Source organism: Hypanus sabinus, chromosome 10 (assembly GCF_030144855.1).
Source record: "Hypanus sabinus isolate sHypSab1 chromosome 10, sHypSab1.hap1, whole genome shotgun sequence".
NCBI lineage: Eukaryota > Metazoa > Chordata > Chondrichthyes > Myliobatiformes > Dasyatidae > Hypanus > Hypanus sabinus.
The window spans coordinates 11557263-11576258 of NC_082715.1; the positions used below are offsets into that span (position 1 = coordinate 11557263).

An 18996-nucleotide genomic window follows, 5' to 3' on the forward strand; every position below is an offset into this window, starting at 1 on the left:
GTACCTAATGAAGTGGCCATGCTCGTGCTCTTCTGCTGCTGTAGCCCATCCACTTCAAAGTTTGGTGTGGTGTGTTCATGCTGTAACGCGTGACTATTTGAGTTACGGTCGCCTTCCTGTAAGTGTGAAATAGTCTGGCCATTCTCCTCTGATCTCTAGTTAATAAGCTCTTTTGGCCATTGAACTGCTGAATCTTTTTTGTTTCTCACATGATTTTCTGTAAACTCCAGAGACTGTTGTGTGTGAAAACCACAGAACATCAACAGTTTCTATGATACTCCCTCTGGCACTGGCAATCATTCCACAGTCAAAGTCACTTAGATCACGTTTCTGTTCCATTCTCATGTTTGGCCAACTGAACCTCTTGACCATGATTTTATGCACTGAGTTGCTGCCAGGTGATTGGCGGATTAATGAGGACAGGTGTGCAGGTGTACCTAATAAAGTGACCACTGAGTGTACTTATTTTCAAGAGTGTGAAGCATTGGCCGCCATTGATCAGTAGAGACTGTTGTGTGTGAAAAATTACAGATTTCCTTTTTACGTTATATGTCAATAATTTGGATGATGGAATTGATGGCTTTTTTGCAATATGAAGTTTGCAGATGATATGAAGATAGGTGGAGGGGTTGGTAGTTTTGAGGAAGTAGAGAGGCTACAGAAGGATTTAAACAGAATATCAGAATGGGCAAAGGAATGACAGATGGAATATAGTATTGGAAAGTGTACAGTCATGAACTTTGGAAGAAGAAATAAAATGGTTGACTATTTTCTAAATGGAGAGAAAAAGTGAAAAAACTAATTTGCACAGAAGCTTGAGAGTCCACAGTAAGATTTGGGTTCTATTCCCACTGATGACTGTTAGTAGTTTGTACGTTCTCCTCATGACCGCATGGGTTTCTTCCGGTGGCTCCAGTTTCCCTCCACATCCCAAAGACATATTAGGGTTAGTGAGTTGTGAGCTTGCTATGTTGTCACCAGAAGTGTGACAATAATTGTGGGCAGCCCCTGGTTAATCCTTGATTTGATTTGATACAAATACTCACTTCAGTGTATGTTTTGATGTACATGTGACATATGAAACTAATCTTTAATCTCTGAAAAAGAAATCTATTTTAGTGCAGAGTGGTCAATGTGGTCAAACTCTTGCTATAGTGAGGTACTTGGGGTTGCGTAAGTTGGTTTTAGAGCTAATTAACAGAAGGGAAGTAACTATTCTGGCATCTGCTGGTGTTGGACTCCAGGCTTCTAAACCTCCAGTTTGAACTTCTCAAGTTTTTGGGGATGAACTTCATCGAGGAACTCTCTTGGCCTATCAACACAACCTTGATAGTCAAGAAGGCACAACAGCGACTATACTAGCTGAGGTGCTTAAGGAGAGCTGATCTGCCCCAAAAATATCTGGCCAACTTTTGTCGATGTGCGATAGAGAGCGCTGACATACGGAATGACAGTGTGGTACTCTAGCAGCAGCAAGACAGGTCACAGAGTTCTCCAAACGAGTGACTAGGATGGTTCAGTGCATCATTGGGACTCAACTACCGGACCTGCAGACAATCTACAAATCTCAACACCTGTCGTGCCTGCTGGTGGAAAAGGTAAAGGGCTGGAAATGAAGGAGTTTAATAGGAGAGAACATAGAAGAAGAGGAAGGAAGAGAGGAACCAGAAGGAGGGCATGAAGTCACAGGAACAGATGGTGGGTGGTCATATGAGCAGATGGTGCATATCATCACTCCTGGTTATGTGAGCACTGACACCAGGCAGACAACCTCAGAAGATTATTGATAGTGGCTGGGGTTACCAGTTTTGTAAAGACACTGCCCAGAAGAAGGCAATGGCAAACCAATTCTGTAGAAAAATTTACCAAGAGCAATCATGGACATGGAAAGAGAAAAGACAAATGGAAGACCATGATTTCCCATGTCATCCAACATGGTGTAGCGATGTGCTACACACAGCGCTGAAATAACGACACGCAGTCGGTAAGTCGTTTGGAGACTAGTTTATTCAAACTTTGCGGCGCTGGCATTTAATCCCTTGCGCCCACCCTCTCCGGGGGGAAATGACGTCAGAGGTGCATTACCAAAGTCTCCCCCGGCGCGTTGGCTATTTGTGAGCCGGTTCACCTGCACAGAAAGTGGGTCGCCACATAACCCCCCCCCCCCCCCAGAACCGGCGATACACCCCCAATGTCCACAGTCTGGATAAGCCTCTGTTTGGGAGGTCTGCCTCTGCACCGCAGTGCCTGATCCTCGACCTGCTGCGCCAAGTCCACATGAGCTGGTTTGAGTTGGTCCACCGTGAAAACCTCCTCTTTCCCCCTAACGTCCAGAATGTATGTGGACCCGTTGTTGTTGATCACCTTGAACGGCCCCTCGTACGGCCGCTGTAGCAGTGCCCGGTGTCTGCCCCTTCGTACAACACAAACTTACAGTTCTGCAGGTCTTTGGGTGCACGGGTCGGGGTCCGTCCGTGCTGTGAAGTTGGTACGGGGGCCAGGTTGCTGAGCCTTTCGCGTAATCTGTCCAGGACTGCTGCGGGTTCTTCCTCTTGCCCCCATGGGGCTGGTATGAACCTTCCCGGGATGGCCAGGGGCGCGCCGTACACCAACTCGGCCGATGAGGTGTGCAGATCCTCTTTGGGTGCTGTGCGAATTCCAAGCAGGACCCAGGGAAGCTCGTCCACCCAGTTAGGTCCTCTCAGGCGGGCCATGAGAGCCGACTTCAAGTGACGGTGGAAGCGTTCCACTAGTCCGTTCGACTGTGGGTGGTAGGCAGTTGTGTGGTGTAGCTGCATTCCCAACAGGCTGGCCACAGCCGACCACAGGCTGGAGGTGAACTGGGCACCTCTGTCGGAGGTAATGTGGGACGGTACCCCGAAGCGTGCTACCCAGGTTGCAATCAGTGCTCGGGCGCAGGAATCGGCAGATGTGTCAGTGAGTGGGACCGCCTCTGGGCACCTTGTGAACCGGTCTACCATAGTTAGGAAGTACCGCGCTCCTTGGGATACTGGTAGAGGGCCCACGATATCCACATGAATGTGGTCGAACCTCTGGTGGGTGGGTTCGAACTGCTGCGGCGGGGCTTTAGTGTGCTGCTGCACCTTGGCTGTTTGGCACTGCGCGCACATTCTGGCCCATTCACTGACCTGCTTGGGAAGTTCGTGCCACACGAACTTGCTGGAGACCAGCCGGACGGTTGTCCTGATAGATGGGTGTGCCAAACCATGTATGGAGTCGAAAACTCGCCGCCTCCAGACAGGATGATGTGGCGAGGTTGGCCGGTAGCCACGACGCACAGGAAGGTCCTCTCACCTGGGCCTACGAGAAAGTCCTGCAGCTGCAAACCCGAGACTGTGGTCCTGTAGCTGGGCATCTCGTCGTCTACCTGCTGCGCCTCCGCCAGTGCTGCATAGTCCACCCCCAGGGACAGGGCCTGGACAGCTGGTCTGGAGAGTGTGTCCGCCACGACGTTGTCCTTTCCCGAGACATGCTGGATGTCCGTTGTGTACTCGGAGATGTAGGATAGATGTCGCTGCTGGCGAGCCGACCGGGGATCGGACACCTTCGTGAACGTGAAGGTCAACGGTTTGTGGTCCGTGAACGCGGTGAACGGCCTGCCTTCTAAGAAGTACCCAAAATGCTGGATTGCCAGATACAGTGCCAACAGCTTGCAGTCAAAGGCACTGTACTTGAGTTTGGGTGATCGTAGGTGCTTGCTGAAGAATGCCAAGGGTTGCCAGCGCCCCTCGATGAGTTGCTCCAGCACCCCACCGACTGCTGTGTTGGATACTTCCACCATGAGTGCGGTCGGATCATCCGTTCTGGGGTGCACCAGCATCGCGGCATCTGTCAAGGTTTCCTTGGCTTTAACGAAAGGGGCCGTGGCCTCCTCATCCCACGTAATGTCCTTGCCTTTACCCAACATCAGGGTGAACAAAGGGTGCATGATACGGGCTGCTGAGGGGGGGAAACGGTGGTAGAAGTTCACCATACCAATGAACTCCTGCAGGCCTTTGACCTTGTTGGGCTGGGCAAAGTGGCGGATCGCATCTACCTTGGCGGGCAGAGGTGTTGCCCCGTCTTTGGTAATCCTGTGGCCCAGGAAGTCAATGGTATCGAGACCGAACTGGCATTTGGCCGGGTTGATCGTGAGGCCGAAATCACTCAGGCGGGAGTAGAGCTGGCGGAGGTGGGACAGATGCTCCTGGCGACTACTGCTGGCTATAAGGATGTCGTCCAAATAGACGTACGCAAAGTCCAGGTCGCGTCCCACCGCATCCATTAGCCGCTGGAACGTCTGTGCAACATTCTTCAGGCCGAACGGCATTCGGAGGAACTCGAACAGGCCGAATGGGGTGATAAGTGCTGTTTTGGGGATGTCTTCAGGGTGTACTGGGACTTGAGGTATCCGGGTATCCCCGGACGAGGTCTACTTTGGAAAAGATTCTTGCCCCGTGCAGGTTTGCTGCAAAGTCCTGTATGTGTGGCACGGGGTAGCGGTCTGGAGTGGTAGCCTCGTTCAGTCTGCGGTAGTCGCCGCATGGTCTCCAACCCCCGGCTGCTTTGGGCACCATGTGCAGGTGGGAGGCCCATGGGCTGTTGGACCTCCGAACGATCCCAAATTCCTCCATCCTCTTGAACTCCTCCTTCGCCAGGCGGAGCTTTTCCCGGGGGGATCCCTCGTGCACGGGCATGGAGGGGTGGTCCCTGGGTCGGAATGTGGTGCTGTACCCTGTGTCTGGGCATGGCTGCCGTGAACTGCGGTGCCAGAATCGATGGGAAGTCCGCCAGGATCCTGGTGAATTCGTTGTCCGACAGCATGATGGAGTCCAGGTGTGGGGCCAGCAACTTGGCTTCACCCAGGGAGAACGTCTGGGAAGTCTCGGCATGTACCAGTCTTCCCTTACAAGTTGACCAGCAGGCTGTGAGCTCGCAAGAAGTCCGCCCCCAGGAGTGGTTGGGCCACCGCGGCCAGTGTGAAGTCCCATGTGAACCGGCTGGCGCCAAACTGCAGCTGCACTGTGCGGGTGCCATAGGTCCATATCGTGCTGCCGTTTGCGGCCCTCAGGGTGGGTCCTGGCTTCCTGTTGCGGGTGTCGTATCCCATTGGGGGCAAGATGCTGATCTCCACTCTGGTGTCGAACAAGAAGCGGCGTCCCAACTGTTTGTCCCAGACGTACAAGAGGCTATCCTGGTGGCCAGCCGCCATAGTCATCAGTGGCAGCTGGCCCTGGCCCTGGCCCTTTCAGGGAGGGCGACAACGGCGGGCTTTTGTTCCCCACCGCTGGTGGTAGAAACACCACTGTTCACTGGCCTCTTCACTCCTGCCTCTGTGTTGTGTGCGCCCCCCTGCCGGGCCTGGTCTGATCCGCTGTTGGGCGCGTGGCCTGGTAATCTGACCAACGGACACCACGCTCTCCCTCTTGGCTTTCCACAGCACGTCTACCCGGGCCACCACCTTCCGGGGGTCGCTGAAATCTGCGTTGGCCAGCAGCAGATGTATGTCCTCAGGCAGTCGCTCTAGGAACGCTTGCTCGAACATGAGGCAGGGCTTGTGTCCATCAGCCAGGGCCAGCATCTCGTTCATCAATGCTGACGGCAGCCTGTCTCCCAAACCGTCCAGGTGAAGCAGGCGGGCACCTCGCTCATGGTGTGAGGCCAAAGGTCCCAATAAGCAGTGCTTTGAATGCTTCATATTTGCCTTCTTTCGGGGGTGACTGTATGAAATCCGCAACCTGGGCGGCCGTCTCCTGGTCAAGGGCGCTCACCACGTGGTAGTAACGTGTGGGATCAGAAGATATCTGCCGAATCTGGAACTGGGCTTCTGCTTGGCTAAACCACACGCGTGGTCGCAGTGTCCAGAATGTCAGCAGTTTTAGCGAAACTGCATGAACAGATGAAGAGTCGGTCATCTTTGGTCCAAATCCCGTTTGGACCGTTGGGGTCATCAATGTAGCGATGTGCTACACATAGCGCTGAAATAACGACATGCAATCGGTAAGTCGTTTGGAGACTAGTTTATTTAAACTTCGCGGCGCTGGCATTTAATCCCTAGCGCCCGCCCTCTCCGGGTGGAAATGATGTCAGAGGTACATTACCAAAGTGTCCCCCATGCGCTGGCTATTTGTGAGCCGGTTCGCCTGCGCGGAAAGTGGGTCGCCACAATGGCACATAACGATGGTAATGATGATTGTCTTTACTCCGTTTGTCTTCTTTTTCATGTTGGTTGTTTGTCAGTCTTTTGTGTGTAGTTTTTCACTGATTCTATTGTATTTCTTTGTTCTACTGTGAGTGCCTGCAAGAAAAAGAAATATATGTACTTTGATAATGAATTTACATTGAACTTTAATATTACAAGGGAAATTGGACATCAGTTATATGGTGTATCGGAAAGATAGGCAGAGGGGGTGGTTTGGCTCCATATAGAAGAAATAATATTAAATCACTGGAAAGAGATGAGATAGGATCGGAAGCTGTAGAGTCTCTATGGGCTGAGTTAAGAAATGGCAAAGGTAAAAGGACCCTAATGGCAGTGGTATACAGGCCTGCAAACAGCAGCCAGGATGTGGATTACAAATTACAGCAGGAGATAGAAAAGGCGTGTCAGAAGGGCAATGTCATGATAATCGTTGGGGATTTTAACATGAAAGTGGATTGGGAAAACCAGGTCAGTACTGGACCTCAAGAGAGAGAATTTGTAGATATCTAAGGGATGACTTTTCAGAAAAGCTAGTTGAGCCCACTAGGGGATCGGCTGTGTTGGATGGGATGTAGTGCAATGATCTGTAGGTGATAAGAGAGCTTAAGGTTAAGGAACCCTTAGGGAACAGTGATCACAATACGATCGAGTTCACTTTGAAATTTAAGAGGGAAAAAATAAAATACAATGTGTCAGCATTTCAGTGGAATAAAGGAAATTACAACGGCATGAGAGGGGAACTGGCCAAGGTTGACTGGAAAGGGACACTAGCAGGAAGGACAGCAGAGCAGCAATGGCTGGAGTTTCTGTGAAAAATGACGGAAGTACAAGACAGATATATTCCAAATAACAAGAAATTTCCAGAGGGAAGGACTCTACCGTGGCTGGCGTATGAAGTCAGAGCCAAAGTAAAATCAGAAGCGAGGGCATACAAGGAAGCTAGAGCTAGCGGGAAGATAGAGGATTGGGGAGCTTTTAAAAACTTGCAGAAGGAAACTAAGAAGGTCATTAGGAAGGAGAAGATGAATTATGAGCAGAAGCTGGTAACTAATATCAAAGGAGATACTAAAAGCTTTTAAAGTATATAAACGGTAAAAGAGAGAGAAGGATAGATATAGGACCAATCCAAAATGACGCTGGAGATATTGTAATGAGAGATGCAGAGATGGCAGAGGAATTGAATGCGTATTTTGCATCAGTCTTCACAGTGGAAGACATCTGCAGTGTACTAGACATTCAGGAGTGTCAGGGAAGTGAAGTATGTGCAGAGAAAATTACAACTGAGAAGGTGCTCAGGAAGCATAATGGTCTGAGGGTGGATAAATCTCCTGGACCTGATGGAATGCACCCTCGAGTTCAGAAGGAAGTAGCTGGAGAGATTGCAGAGGCATTAACAATAATCTTTCAAGAATCAATAGATTCTGGCATTGTACCAGATGACTGGAAAATTGCAAATGTTACTCCACTATTTAAGAAAGGTGGGAGGTAGCAGAAAGGAAACTATAGAACTGTAGGCCTGACATCAGTGGTTGAGAAGTTGTTGGAACGATTGTTAGGGATGAGATTACGAAGTACCTGGAGGCACATGACAAGATAGGCCGAAGCCAGAAATTCCTGCCTGACAAATCTGCTGCAATTCTTTGAGGAAATTACAAGCAGGGTAGACAAAGGAGATGCAGTAGATATGGTGCACTTGGATTTTCAGAAGGCTTTTGACATGATGGCGAACATGAAGCTGCTTAGCAAGATAAGAGCCCATGAAATTACAGAGAAGCTATTGGCATGGGTGGAGCATTGGCTAGTCGGCAGAAAACAGAGAATGGGAATAAAGGGATCCTATTCTGGCTGGCTGCCGCTTCCACAGGGGTCAGTGTTGGGTCCGCTGCTTTTTACGATGTACATCAATGATTTGGACTACAGTATTAATGGATTTGTGGCTAAATTTGCCGATGATACAAAGATAGGTGGAGGAGTGGGTAGTGTTGAGGAAACAGAGAGCCTGCAGAGAGACTTTGATAGTTTACTGGAATGGCGGAAGAAGCGGCAAATGAAATACAATGTTGGAAAGTGTATAGTCATGCACTTTGAAAAACATAGAAACATAGAAAACCTACAGCACAATACAGGCCCTTCGGCCCACAAAGTTGTGCTGAACATGTCCCTACCTTAGAAATTACTAGGATTACCTATAGCCCTCTTTGGTGGAAGGAATAAACAGGCAGACTATTATTTAGATGGGGAGAGAATTCAAATTGCAGAGATGCAAAAGGACTTGGGAGACCTTGTGCAGGATACCCTAAACGTTAACCTTCAGGTTGAGTCGGTAGTGCAGAAGGCGAATGCAATGTTGGCATTCATTTTTAGAGGTATAGAATACAAGAGCAGGGATGTGATGTTGAGGCTCTATAAAGCACTGGTGAGACCACACGGAGTATTGTGTGCAGTTTTGGGCTCCTTATTTCAGAAAGGATATGCTGACATTGGAGAGGGTTCAGAGAAGATTCACGAGAATGATTCCAGGAATGAAAGGGTTACCGTATGAGGAACGTCTGGCAGCTCTTGGACTGTATTCCCTGGAGTTCAGGACAGTGAGGGGGGATCTCATAGAAACATTCCAAATGTTAAAAGGCCTGAACAGATTAGATATTGCAAAGTTATTTCCCATAGTTGGGGATTCTAGGACAAGAAAGCACAAATTCAGTATTGAAGGACGTCCATTTAGAACTGAGATGTGGAGAAGTTATTTTAGTCAGAGGGTGGTAAATCTGTGGAATTTGTTGCCACAAGCGGCTGTGGAGGCCAAGTCATTGGGTGCATTTAAGGCAGAGTTAGATAGATTCTTGATTAGCCAGGGAATGAAAGGGTATGGGGAGAAGGCAGGTGAGTGGGGATGACTGGAAGAACTGGATCAGCCCATGATTGAATGTCAGAGCAGACTCAATGGGCCAAATGGCTTACTTCTGCTCTTATGTCTTATGGTCTTATAGTTATATGGAAAGGCTGGGAGATCTGGTGGTGTTTGTGTAGCAGTAAGTTTTAAGGGAGATTTAATGGAAGGCTCCAAAATTATGAATGCCTTTGAAAGCATAGATAAGTGGAAAATTCCTGATATGGAGCAGGGTAGGGAACACAGATGTAACAAATTCAGTAAAAGGTTCTTTTTTTTTCTTCAGCTGTCTATCGATTTTTGGTGATGACCGAAGCCTGGGCAGGGTTGTATGGAACACCTGCAGTTGCCCATGCTGCAAGTCTCCCCTTTCCATGGCACCGACGTTGTCCATGGGAAGGGTATTAAGGTTCACAAAGGAGATGAGGGAAGATGCTTTTGCCCAGAGCTGCTGGATATGAAAGTAGATAGACAGAAATGCAGGTGTAAGTAGCTGGTTCCAGACTGCTGGTATTTCCATGTATACGCGATAGTAAATCTGGGATTTCCATGCACATAATTAGACCTGTCAGAAAGTGCTCTTTACCACTGAAATAAGTGGCTACAAGGAATTCTGGAACAGTGATTTAGATTTTGGTTGTAGTCGTAGAGAAGTCAGGAGGGGGAAGGGGAAGAGTCAGGTACTAGAGAGTACCCCTGTGGCTGTCCCCCTTAACAATAAGTACTCCTGTTTGAGTACTGTTGAGGGAGACAGCCTACCTGGGGGAAGCAACAGTGGTTGCAACTCTGGCACAGAGTCTGGCCCTGCGGCTCAGAGGAGTAGGGAAAGGAAGAGGATGGCAGCAGTGATAGGGGACTCTATAGTTAGTGGGTCAGACAGGCGATTCTGTGGATGCAGAAAAGAAACTCAAATGGTTGTTTGCCTCCCAGGTGCCAGGGTCCCAGATGTTTCTGATCGCATCCACAATATCCTGAAGTGGGAAGGTGAACAGCCAGAGGTTGTTGTACATATTGGTACCAATGACATAGGTAGGAAAAGAGAGAAGGTCCTGAAATAAGACTACAGGGAGTTAGGAAGAAAGTTGAGAAGCAGGACCACAAAGGGAGTAATCTCAAGATTACTGCCTGTGCCACATGACAGTGAAAATAGGTTATAAATGACCTGGATGAAGAAGTGAAGGGATGGGTTAGTAAATTTGCTGACAACACAAAAGTTGGGGGTGTTGTAGATAGTGTGGAGGGCTGTCAGAGGTTACAGCGGGACATTGATAGGAGGCAAAACTGGGCTGAGAAGTGGCAGATGGAGTTCAACCCAGATAAGTGTGAAGTGGTTTGTTTTGGTAGGTCAAATATGATGGCAGAATAGAGTATTAATGGTAAGACTCTTGGCAGTGTGGAGGATCAGAGGGATCTTGGGGTCCGAGTCCATAGGACACTCAAAGCTGCTACGCAGGTTGACTCTGTGGTTAAGAAGGTATACGTCACATTGGCCTTCATCAACCATGAGATAGAATTTAAGAGCTGAGAGGTAATGTTACAGCTATATAGAATACTGGTCAGACCCCCTTGGAGTACTGTGCTCAGTTATGGTCACCTCACTGCAGGAATGATATGGAAACCTTAGAAAGGGTGCAGAGGAGATTTACAAGGATGTCACCTGGATTGGGGAGCATGCCTTATATGAATGGGTTGAGTGAACTCGGCCTTTTCTCCTTGGAGCAGCGGAGGATGAGAGGTGACCAGGTAGAGATGTATATAGATAGAGGCATTGATCATGTGGATGGTCAGAGGATTTTTCTCAGGGCTGAAATGGATAACATGAGAGGACACATTTTTAAGGTGCTTGGAGCTAGGTACAGAGGAGATGTCGGGGTAAGTTTTTTACACAGAGAGTGGTGGGTGTGTGGAATGCACTGCCAGTGGTGGTGGTAGAGACAGATAGTTTATGGATGTTTAAGTGACTCTTAGATAAGATAGATACATGGATAAAAGAAAAATGGAGGGTGTTAGCTTGATATTGGAGTAAGTTAAAAGGTTGGCAGAACATTGCGGGATGAACAACCTGTACTGTACAGTTCTATGTAAAATGGAATGAGGTAAATAGCTGCAAGAATATTGGGAAATCATAAATTAGGTGGACAGCCAGTATGAATTTGATGGGCCAAATGTGTTGCTCCATTATTCTATAATATTGGTATGTGCTGAAGCATATTTTGAAATGCTTCTAGGGGGGCAGGTAGCACGTGCTTTACAGTACCAGTGACAGGTGTTCAATTCCCATCGCTGCCTGTAAGGAGCTTGTACTGTTACATACCATGGGTATCTTATGACTGTCTTATGGCCATGATGTAATTGAGTATCTGGTAAGCATGATGTAATGGTCTTGTGCTGGTGGGGTGATGTAATTTCCTGCCAGTGTGAGGTCACATGATGACATGTTTTCAACAGGTATAAAACGGGAAAGGCTGCTGTGACGCAGAGGTTTTTTGAGTTGAGTCGTCGTTTAATTCATCAGTTACTCCATTACACTGCGTACTTGTCTCATGACGCAGTTTCGTTTTAAAGTGGAGTTTTACTTTCTACTGTAAGGTACAGAATCGTTGCACCGGCAGTTTCTCTAATTGCTCTCAGTTTTGGTTGGTGTATCTTTGATTTGATTTTAAAGTCTAAGTATTGGAGAGTGAAGATTTTACTGAAGTACGGGAACCCGAAGGATCGAATAAAGTTGGAGTTGCTTGGCGGTTTGATACAGGATCGACCTTAGTGAATCTTCATTAAAAAAAATAGTGACTTGCATCTGAGATAATCTCTGCCTGCAAGAATAGAAAGGATTGTGCAGTGTTATTCGCCAAGAAAAAGGTCAGTTCCTTTAAGGCGTTTTTATTTCCTTCATCGTGAATCCTTTGGACATGGCATATTTCGGCTGGGATCAGCAGTAATGTCACGTCGTCAAGGAATTTGTTACTTTGGGAAAGTCTCTCCCAATTGACTGTATAAACCACTTTAAGACTGTGTTCGCATTTATCACTTTAAGAACTGTTCCAGAGTTGCGTATAGTGGTTAACTTCCGGTTAAGTTAGTTGTTTGTTTACTTTTCATTTTTGTTAAGCAGAGTTTAATAAATCTTTATTTGTTTATAAAATTTGACCCAATTCTATATTCATTGTTGCCAGACTCATAACAGTACGTTCTCCCCATGACTATGTGGGTTTCCTCTAGGCGCTCCAGTTTCCTCCTGCTGTCCAAAGATGGACCAGTTGGTAGGTTAATTGGTCTTTGTAAATTGTCCCATGATTAGCCTCGGGTTAAATTGAGGGATTTCTGGGAGGCCTGGCTCAAAGTGCCAAGAGGGCGTATTGAATAAATAAATATTGAGTGATGTCGCAGCAACAACCTCCACTCAACATCAGTAAGACCAAAGAGCTGATGGTGGACTTCAGGAAGGGTAAGACAAGGGAATGTGAGCCAATCCTCATAGAGGGATCAGAAGTGGAGAGTGAGTAACTTCAAGTTCTGGGTGTCAAGATCTTTGAGGATCTAACCTGGTCCCAACATACCAAAGCAGCTATAAAGAAGGCAAGACAGTGGCTATACTTTATTAGGAGTTTGAAGAGATTTGGTTTTCTAACCAAAGCATACAAACTTCTAGATGTACTGTGGAGAGCATTCTGACAATCTGCATCACCGTCTGGTGGTTGGGGGGTGGGGTGGGAGGAGACTACTGCACAGGATTGAAAGAAGCTACAGAAAGCAGTAAAATTAGTCAGCTCCATCTTGGGTACTAGCCTCCGTAGTATCCAAAACATCTTCAAGGAGTGATGCCTCAAAAAGGCAGCATCATTAAAGACCCCCATCACCAAGGATGTGTGCCTTTTCTCATTGTTACCATCAGGGAGGAGGTACAGGAACCTGAAGGCGCACACTCAACAATTCAGGAACAACTTCTTCCCCTCTGCCACCCAGTTTCTGAATGGACATTGAGCCCATGAATACTACCTCACTTTTTTAAACTATTATTTCTGTTTTAATTTCTAATTTAATTTGACTTACTATTTTTAATTTAACTATCCAATATACATTAATTGATTTGTTTCTTTCTATATTATCAAGTATTACACTGTACTGCTACAGCTAAGTTAACAAATTTCCTGACATAGACCTGTGATATTAAAGCTGATTCTGATTTTGAATAAATAAATATTTTTCTCCGCCAGTGCACAACTCAACTTCAAGGATTTCTAGTAACACATTAAAACTATCTGTCAGTGTCTTGATACTCTGTATTTTTAATCGAGCCAGTTGCGAGTGCCCAACCTCAAGTCCACGCTCTGTGCATTTTAGTTTCCATTAGATCACTGTCAGCCGGAGTGCAGTCGAAACAAGGGATTTGGAAACTATTGTCATGACACCAAGTTCACATCTGTGTTTATAATTAGAATTTCCTTTGAGAGTTTAGGGAAGATTCACTTGTTATTTATTAAAACTGTTTGTGTGTGGTAACTATTGGAGGCCACAATAATCATCTTCCAACTTCTCTCATAATACTCTCAGTGGTTTCTTTGTATTCAGAACTGTGCAAAAGTCACAGACACGTATATATATGGCTAGGGTGCCTAAGACCTTTGCACAGTACTGTACATCGGTTAAATTAGGAAGGTGGTTGGGAAACAGAAATAAAAGCATTAGCTGTGAATTAGCTCAGTAGTATTAAGTGTTGGTAACTGGAAAGACATAGTATACGGTATTGTGTAAAGGTCTTAGGCGCCCTAGCTACATATATGTGCCTAAGTCTTTTGCACAGTACTGCACATCCTACACTTAATAAAGTGGCCACACAGTGTATGTTTGTTGTTTTCTCCTGTAGCCCATCCACTTCAAGGTTCGATGTGCTTGTGTTCAGAGACGCTCCTCTGCATACCACTGTTGTTACGTTATTGAGTTACTGTCACCTTCCTGTCCGCTCGAGCCATTCTCCTCTGACCTCTCTCGTCAACAGTGTGCTTTTGCCTGCAGAACAGCCGCTCACTGGATATTTTTCACACCACTTTCTGTAAACTCTAGAGACTGTCGTGCGTGAAAGTCCCAGGAGACCAGCAGTTTCTCAGACACTCAAACCACCCTGTCTGGCACTAACAGACTTTCTACAGTGAAAGCCACTTCGATTATACTTCGTCCCCATTCTGATGTTTGGTCTGAAGAACAACTGGACCTCTTGACCATGCCTGCATGATTTTATGCATTGAATTACTGCCAATGATTGTTTGATTAGATACTTGCATTAACGATCATGTGTACAGGTGTACCTAATAAAGTGTCCACTGAGTGTATGTATGATTTTCAATGGGTTCTTTTGTTCAGGCATACTTATTTCAGATAGTCCTGGTTTTATTAGCAGCTCTGAGGGTAGAAATGATCGAGTGTGATAATAACACACACAAAATGCTGGAGGAACTCAGCAGGCCAGACAGCATCTATGGACAAAAGTACAGTCAATGTTTCTATCACAACTCCCAGTGTATCCAGTTTGACTCCTATAACAGAGCCAGCCTTTCTAATCAGTTTATTGAGCCTGTTGGCGTCACCTGTGTTATTGCCCCAGCCCACCACCACATGGAAGATTGTACTGGCAACAACAGACTGGTAGAACATGTGAAGGAGAGGCCTGCAGACTCCAAAAGATCTCAGTCTCCTCAGGAAGTAGAGGTGACTCTGGCCCTTCTTGTACACAGCCTCTGTGTTGGTGCTGCACTCAAGCCTGTCATCCAGGTGGACTCCCGGGTATCTGTAGGTCCTCACCACATCCACGTCCTCACCATCAATAGTAACAGGGAGCAGTTCAGGCTTAGTCTTCCTAAAGTCCATCACCATCTCCTTTGTCTTACTGATGTTGAGCTGCAGATGATTCAGCTTGCTCCAGTTTGACAGAGACCTCCACCACGACCCTGTATTCATCCTCCTGTCCTCCCTCTTTCACCCAACTATTGCTGAGTCATCAGAGAATTTCTGCAGATGACATGACTCAGTGTTGTATCTGAAGTCCGAGGTGTACAGGGGAAACAGGAAGGGAGCCAATACTGTCCTGTGTGGGCCCCAGTGCGACTTATAAGCCATGTCTGACACACAGCTATGAAGGCATAATTTATGAAGATCCTTTCCTTTTAGGTAACAATCAAGCTCCCATTTGAACAACAACTTGAATCTACCTGCGCTATTACCCTCGAAGCCTTCGAAAGGACTATTCTCACACTGTGTAAACAAATATCTATCTGCTGGCAGGTAGATTTGTTTCACCTTAATTAATAGCTGATTTATTGTTATTTATTTAGTGATACTGTGCTGAGTAGGCCTTCTGGCCCTTCGAGACTTGCTGACCCAGCAACACCCAACAAACCACATTAACCCTACCCTAATCACGGGACAATTTACAATGACCAGTTCATCTACCTGGTACATCTTTGGCCCAGGGGCAGAAATTGGAGCACCTGATGGAAGCCCTTACATTCCATGGAGAGGATATACAGAACCTCCTTACAGAACAGAGCCAGAAATGAACTCTGAGCTCTGGAACGCACCCAACTTGTAACAGTGTCACACTGAACTCTATGCTACCCTGGCTCTTGAATAACCTGATTTCCTTAAGACCATAAGACATAGGTGCAGAATTAAGCCATTCAGCCCATTGAATCTGCTCCACTATTCTATCATAGCTGATTTATTATTGCTTTCAACTGCAACATCCTCCCTTCTCCCAAAACCTTTCGCACCTTAATAATCAATAACCTATCAGCCTCTTTAAATATACACAATGACAAATGGGTAATGGCAATGAATTCCACAGTTTCACCACCTCGGTGTAAAGAAGTTCCTCTTCATCTTTGTTCTAAAGAGAATATTCTGAGGGTGTCTCCTCTGGTCCTAGACTCGCCCATTACATTAACCCTTTCATGCCCAGGACCATTCTCGTGAACCTCCTCTGGGCCTCTCAAATCTGAATTCATACAGTTAAGCTTCAGGTATCACACACAGCTGGATACATTTCTTCATTTGTAATCCTTGTTACAGCTGGGGCAGGTATTGGGGTCAAGCTCCCACTACCTATTAAAGCTATTAAATGCTCCCAGTGACATGTGCCTCAATTAGCCTCTGACAGCCAAGTCCAGCTCTTGGCCTTCACATGTGGCTTAGCTACTAAGCCCAGCGGAACCGTTTCTACTGACAGGAGAAGGGGCAAAGGTGGCTTACTGGCACCTTAGAACCAGCTGTTGTGGGCAGATGGGGCTCGGCAGCTCATCTAGGAGAAGGAAATCTGACCTCAAGCCTTCGCTGCCTTGTGGCTAAACCCACTGATGGGGAAGGCTTCAAAAGTAAATCCCAAGGTTAAAATCCGGAGCTGGAGTCCCGGGGGCAGTTCTGCATTGAGTTCAATGCTGACTGGCAGCTCCTGCAATGCTGCTGGTACCAAATTGTATCGGTCTCTGCCGTTCCTTTGGGTTCACCAGATGCGCGGAGAGGGGATTCTTAGTGCATGGGCAAAAGCTTGCTCTCCGTAATCGTACTGCCCAGGATTGCATATCCGGGCAGCTAGGACACAGTAACCCTGGTCAACTAACTGACGGAGGCCTCAGAGAATCAAACGAGCATTTTATAAAGATTCACCATGATGTCCTTGCTCTTGTACGTCATGCATCCTTCAGCTGGGACCCGACATTAGGTACATCTTACACCAGAGTGCAGCTAGCGGTTAGCACCACACTATGACATCTTGGGGCATCAGTGTTCAGAGTTCATTGCCAGCATCATCTGAAAGAAGTTTGTACGTTTTGTTTGTGAAGGTGTGGCTTTCCTCCAAGTAGTAGTCAGTGTAACACTATTACATAGTACTTGTCAGTGTAATATTATTACTGATTAGCGGACCACGTAACGCTATTATGGGATAGTTTTAGTGTAACGCTATTACAGGGTAGTGGTCAGTGAAACGCTCTTACGAGTTAATGGTCAGCCTAACGCTACTCCAGGGTAGAGGTCAGTGTAACGCTATTACAGGATAGTAGAAAGAGTGACACTCTTTTGGGGTTGCGGTCAGTGTAACCCTCTTACAGGGTAGTAGTCAGAGTGACACTCTTTTGGGGTTGCGGTCAGTGTAACCCTCTTACAGGGTAGTAGTCAGAGTGACACTCTTTCAGGGTTGCGGTCAGTGTAACACTATTACAGTGTAGTAGTCAGTGTGGTTCAATTCTATCACTGACTGTAAGGAGTTTGTACTCCTCTGACAGAGTGGGTTTCCTCCCACACTCCAAAGGCGTACGGCTTAGTAGGTTAATGTTGCGGAACTCGGACACAAAGAGAGATCCATTTTGAAAGTGTTTATTATAACATGATATGTATCATGCAGAGCTCAACCTCTTAAAGCAGAGTTCTTGAGACTCTCCCCGAGTGCACAGACTTTTCCCATTATATAGCGTATATTATCAAAAGCTTCCAAGCATGTTTGTGAAATACAGCATGCAAGCAGATAATTCCTTTGCTCAATAATCATGTCTTAGCACAGTAAAAAAAAATATGATCAGGTAACTATTTTCTTTATCTATCCGAAGCTACTTCTGCCTGCAGCCTTGAAGCCAGGACAATTACGCAGTTCAGCTATAGAAGAAACAGAACATCACGTGATTATGCTTTTATCACTCCTTCCCAAGCTAGTTAGTCCTTTACAGCTGTCCTGCAGGAGCAGTTTAAGGCTGCTGTGAAAAAAACTCTTTAACCCCTTAGTATCTGGCTAGTAACAAAATTTCTTCCGCAGTTAATTGGTCAAATGAGTGTAATTAGGTGGCGTGGTCTCATTGGATTGCAGGGCCTGTTATCGTGCCGTCTCTCCAAATCTAAATTATCCTAGAATGTTGTATTGGAAACAAATTAAATTGCATTTGCCTGCCTTTATCTCACTCAGTAACAGAACATTAGAGCTTGGTCTGCAATCTGCTTTTGATGCTTATAGCCAGGCCAGAAACTTCATCCGTCCATTAATTTAGTATTACAGAAATCAATTGTATCACAAGTCTTAGATTAATAATTCCTGTAAGCTATGGAAAAGACCAAATACTTATTCATTTCTGATTCCTTATAACTAAGTCATGAAGTAGCAAAGATTTCATCACAATGAGAGGCATGAAGATAGATTAGAAAATCTAGGGTTCTTTTCATTCAGAGAAAGATTCATTGGTATCATCAGGAAGGAGGGACAGAAGCCTGAAGGCACACACTCAGCGATTCAGGGACCACTTCTTCCCCTCTGCCATCCGATTTCCGAATGGACATTGAACCCATGAACACTAACTCATTACCTCTTAAATTTCTATTTTTGCACTTTTGTAACAAACTGTATGTCAGTGATATTAACCCTGATTCTAATCAAATGTTATGAGTTGCAAATGTATGTGGAATACAAATGACTAAAAGACAAAAAGAAATTGTTATGTTTTGGATAGTGAGGAAGATTAGGGTTACAGCAGTATATAGATCTGTTGGCAATTTGGACAAGCGTGAGGTGATAGAGTTTCAAATAAGGGATCAAAAAGGGATTAGGACATGTACAGTAAATGATAATGTTAATAAGTGCAGGCATTAAGTGACCAAGTTCATTGTTCCCTGAAAGTGGTAACACACGTCAGTTGGTTTGTGAAGGCGGCACTTGGCCTACCTGCCTCATAGGTCTGACCATAAAGTACAAGAGCTTGCCATTATGTTGTAGCTTTATGAAATCTTGGTTAGGTCGTTGTGCAACTCTTCATTGTTGCACTAGACCCGTCAACCTTATGTGCCAGGCCGTGCCATGCTGCACGATGTCTTCATGGTCATCCATCTCGGTCTTCCATCTGTTTTTCTCCTTTTATTATTTTCTCAATCCATGACC

The 18996-nt window shown here is 46.2% G+C and overlaps 1 protein-coding gene across 3 annotated transcripts in view; it reads left to right on the plus strand.

The window, feature by feature from the left end:
* Positions 1-18996, plus strand: part of LOC132400448 (protein FAM162B-like) — a 37988-nt gene that overhangs the window by 11273 nt on the left and 7719 nt on the right. The window contains exon 3 of one of the 3 annotated variants that reach the window (XM_059981422.1): positions 13954-14358. The exons of the other annotated variants lie outside the window; for them this stretch is intronic. Coding sequence (XP_059837405.1) covers positions 13954-14143 — 190 coding nt within the window. The 3' untranslated portion in view covers positions 14144-14358. Of the gene's footprint in view, positions 1-13953; positions 14359-18996 lie in introns of those variants that run through there. 3 annotated transcript variants of the gene reach the window in all.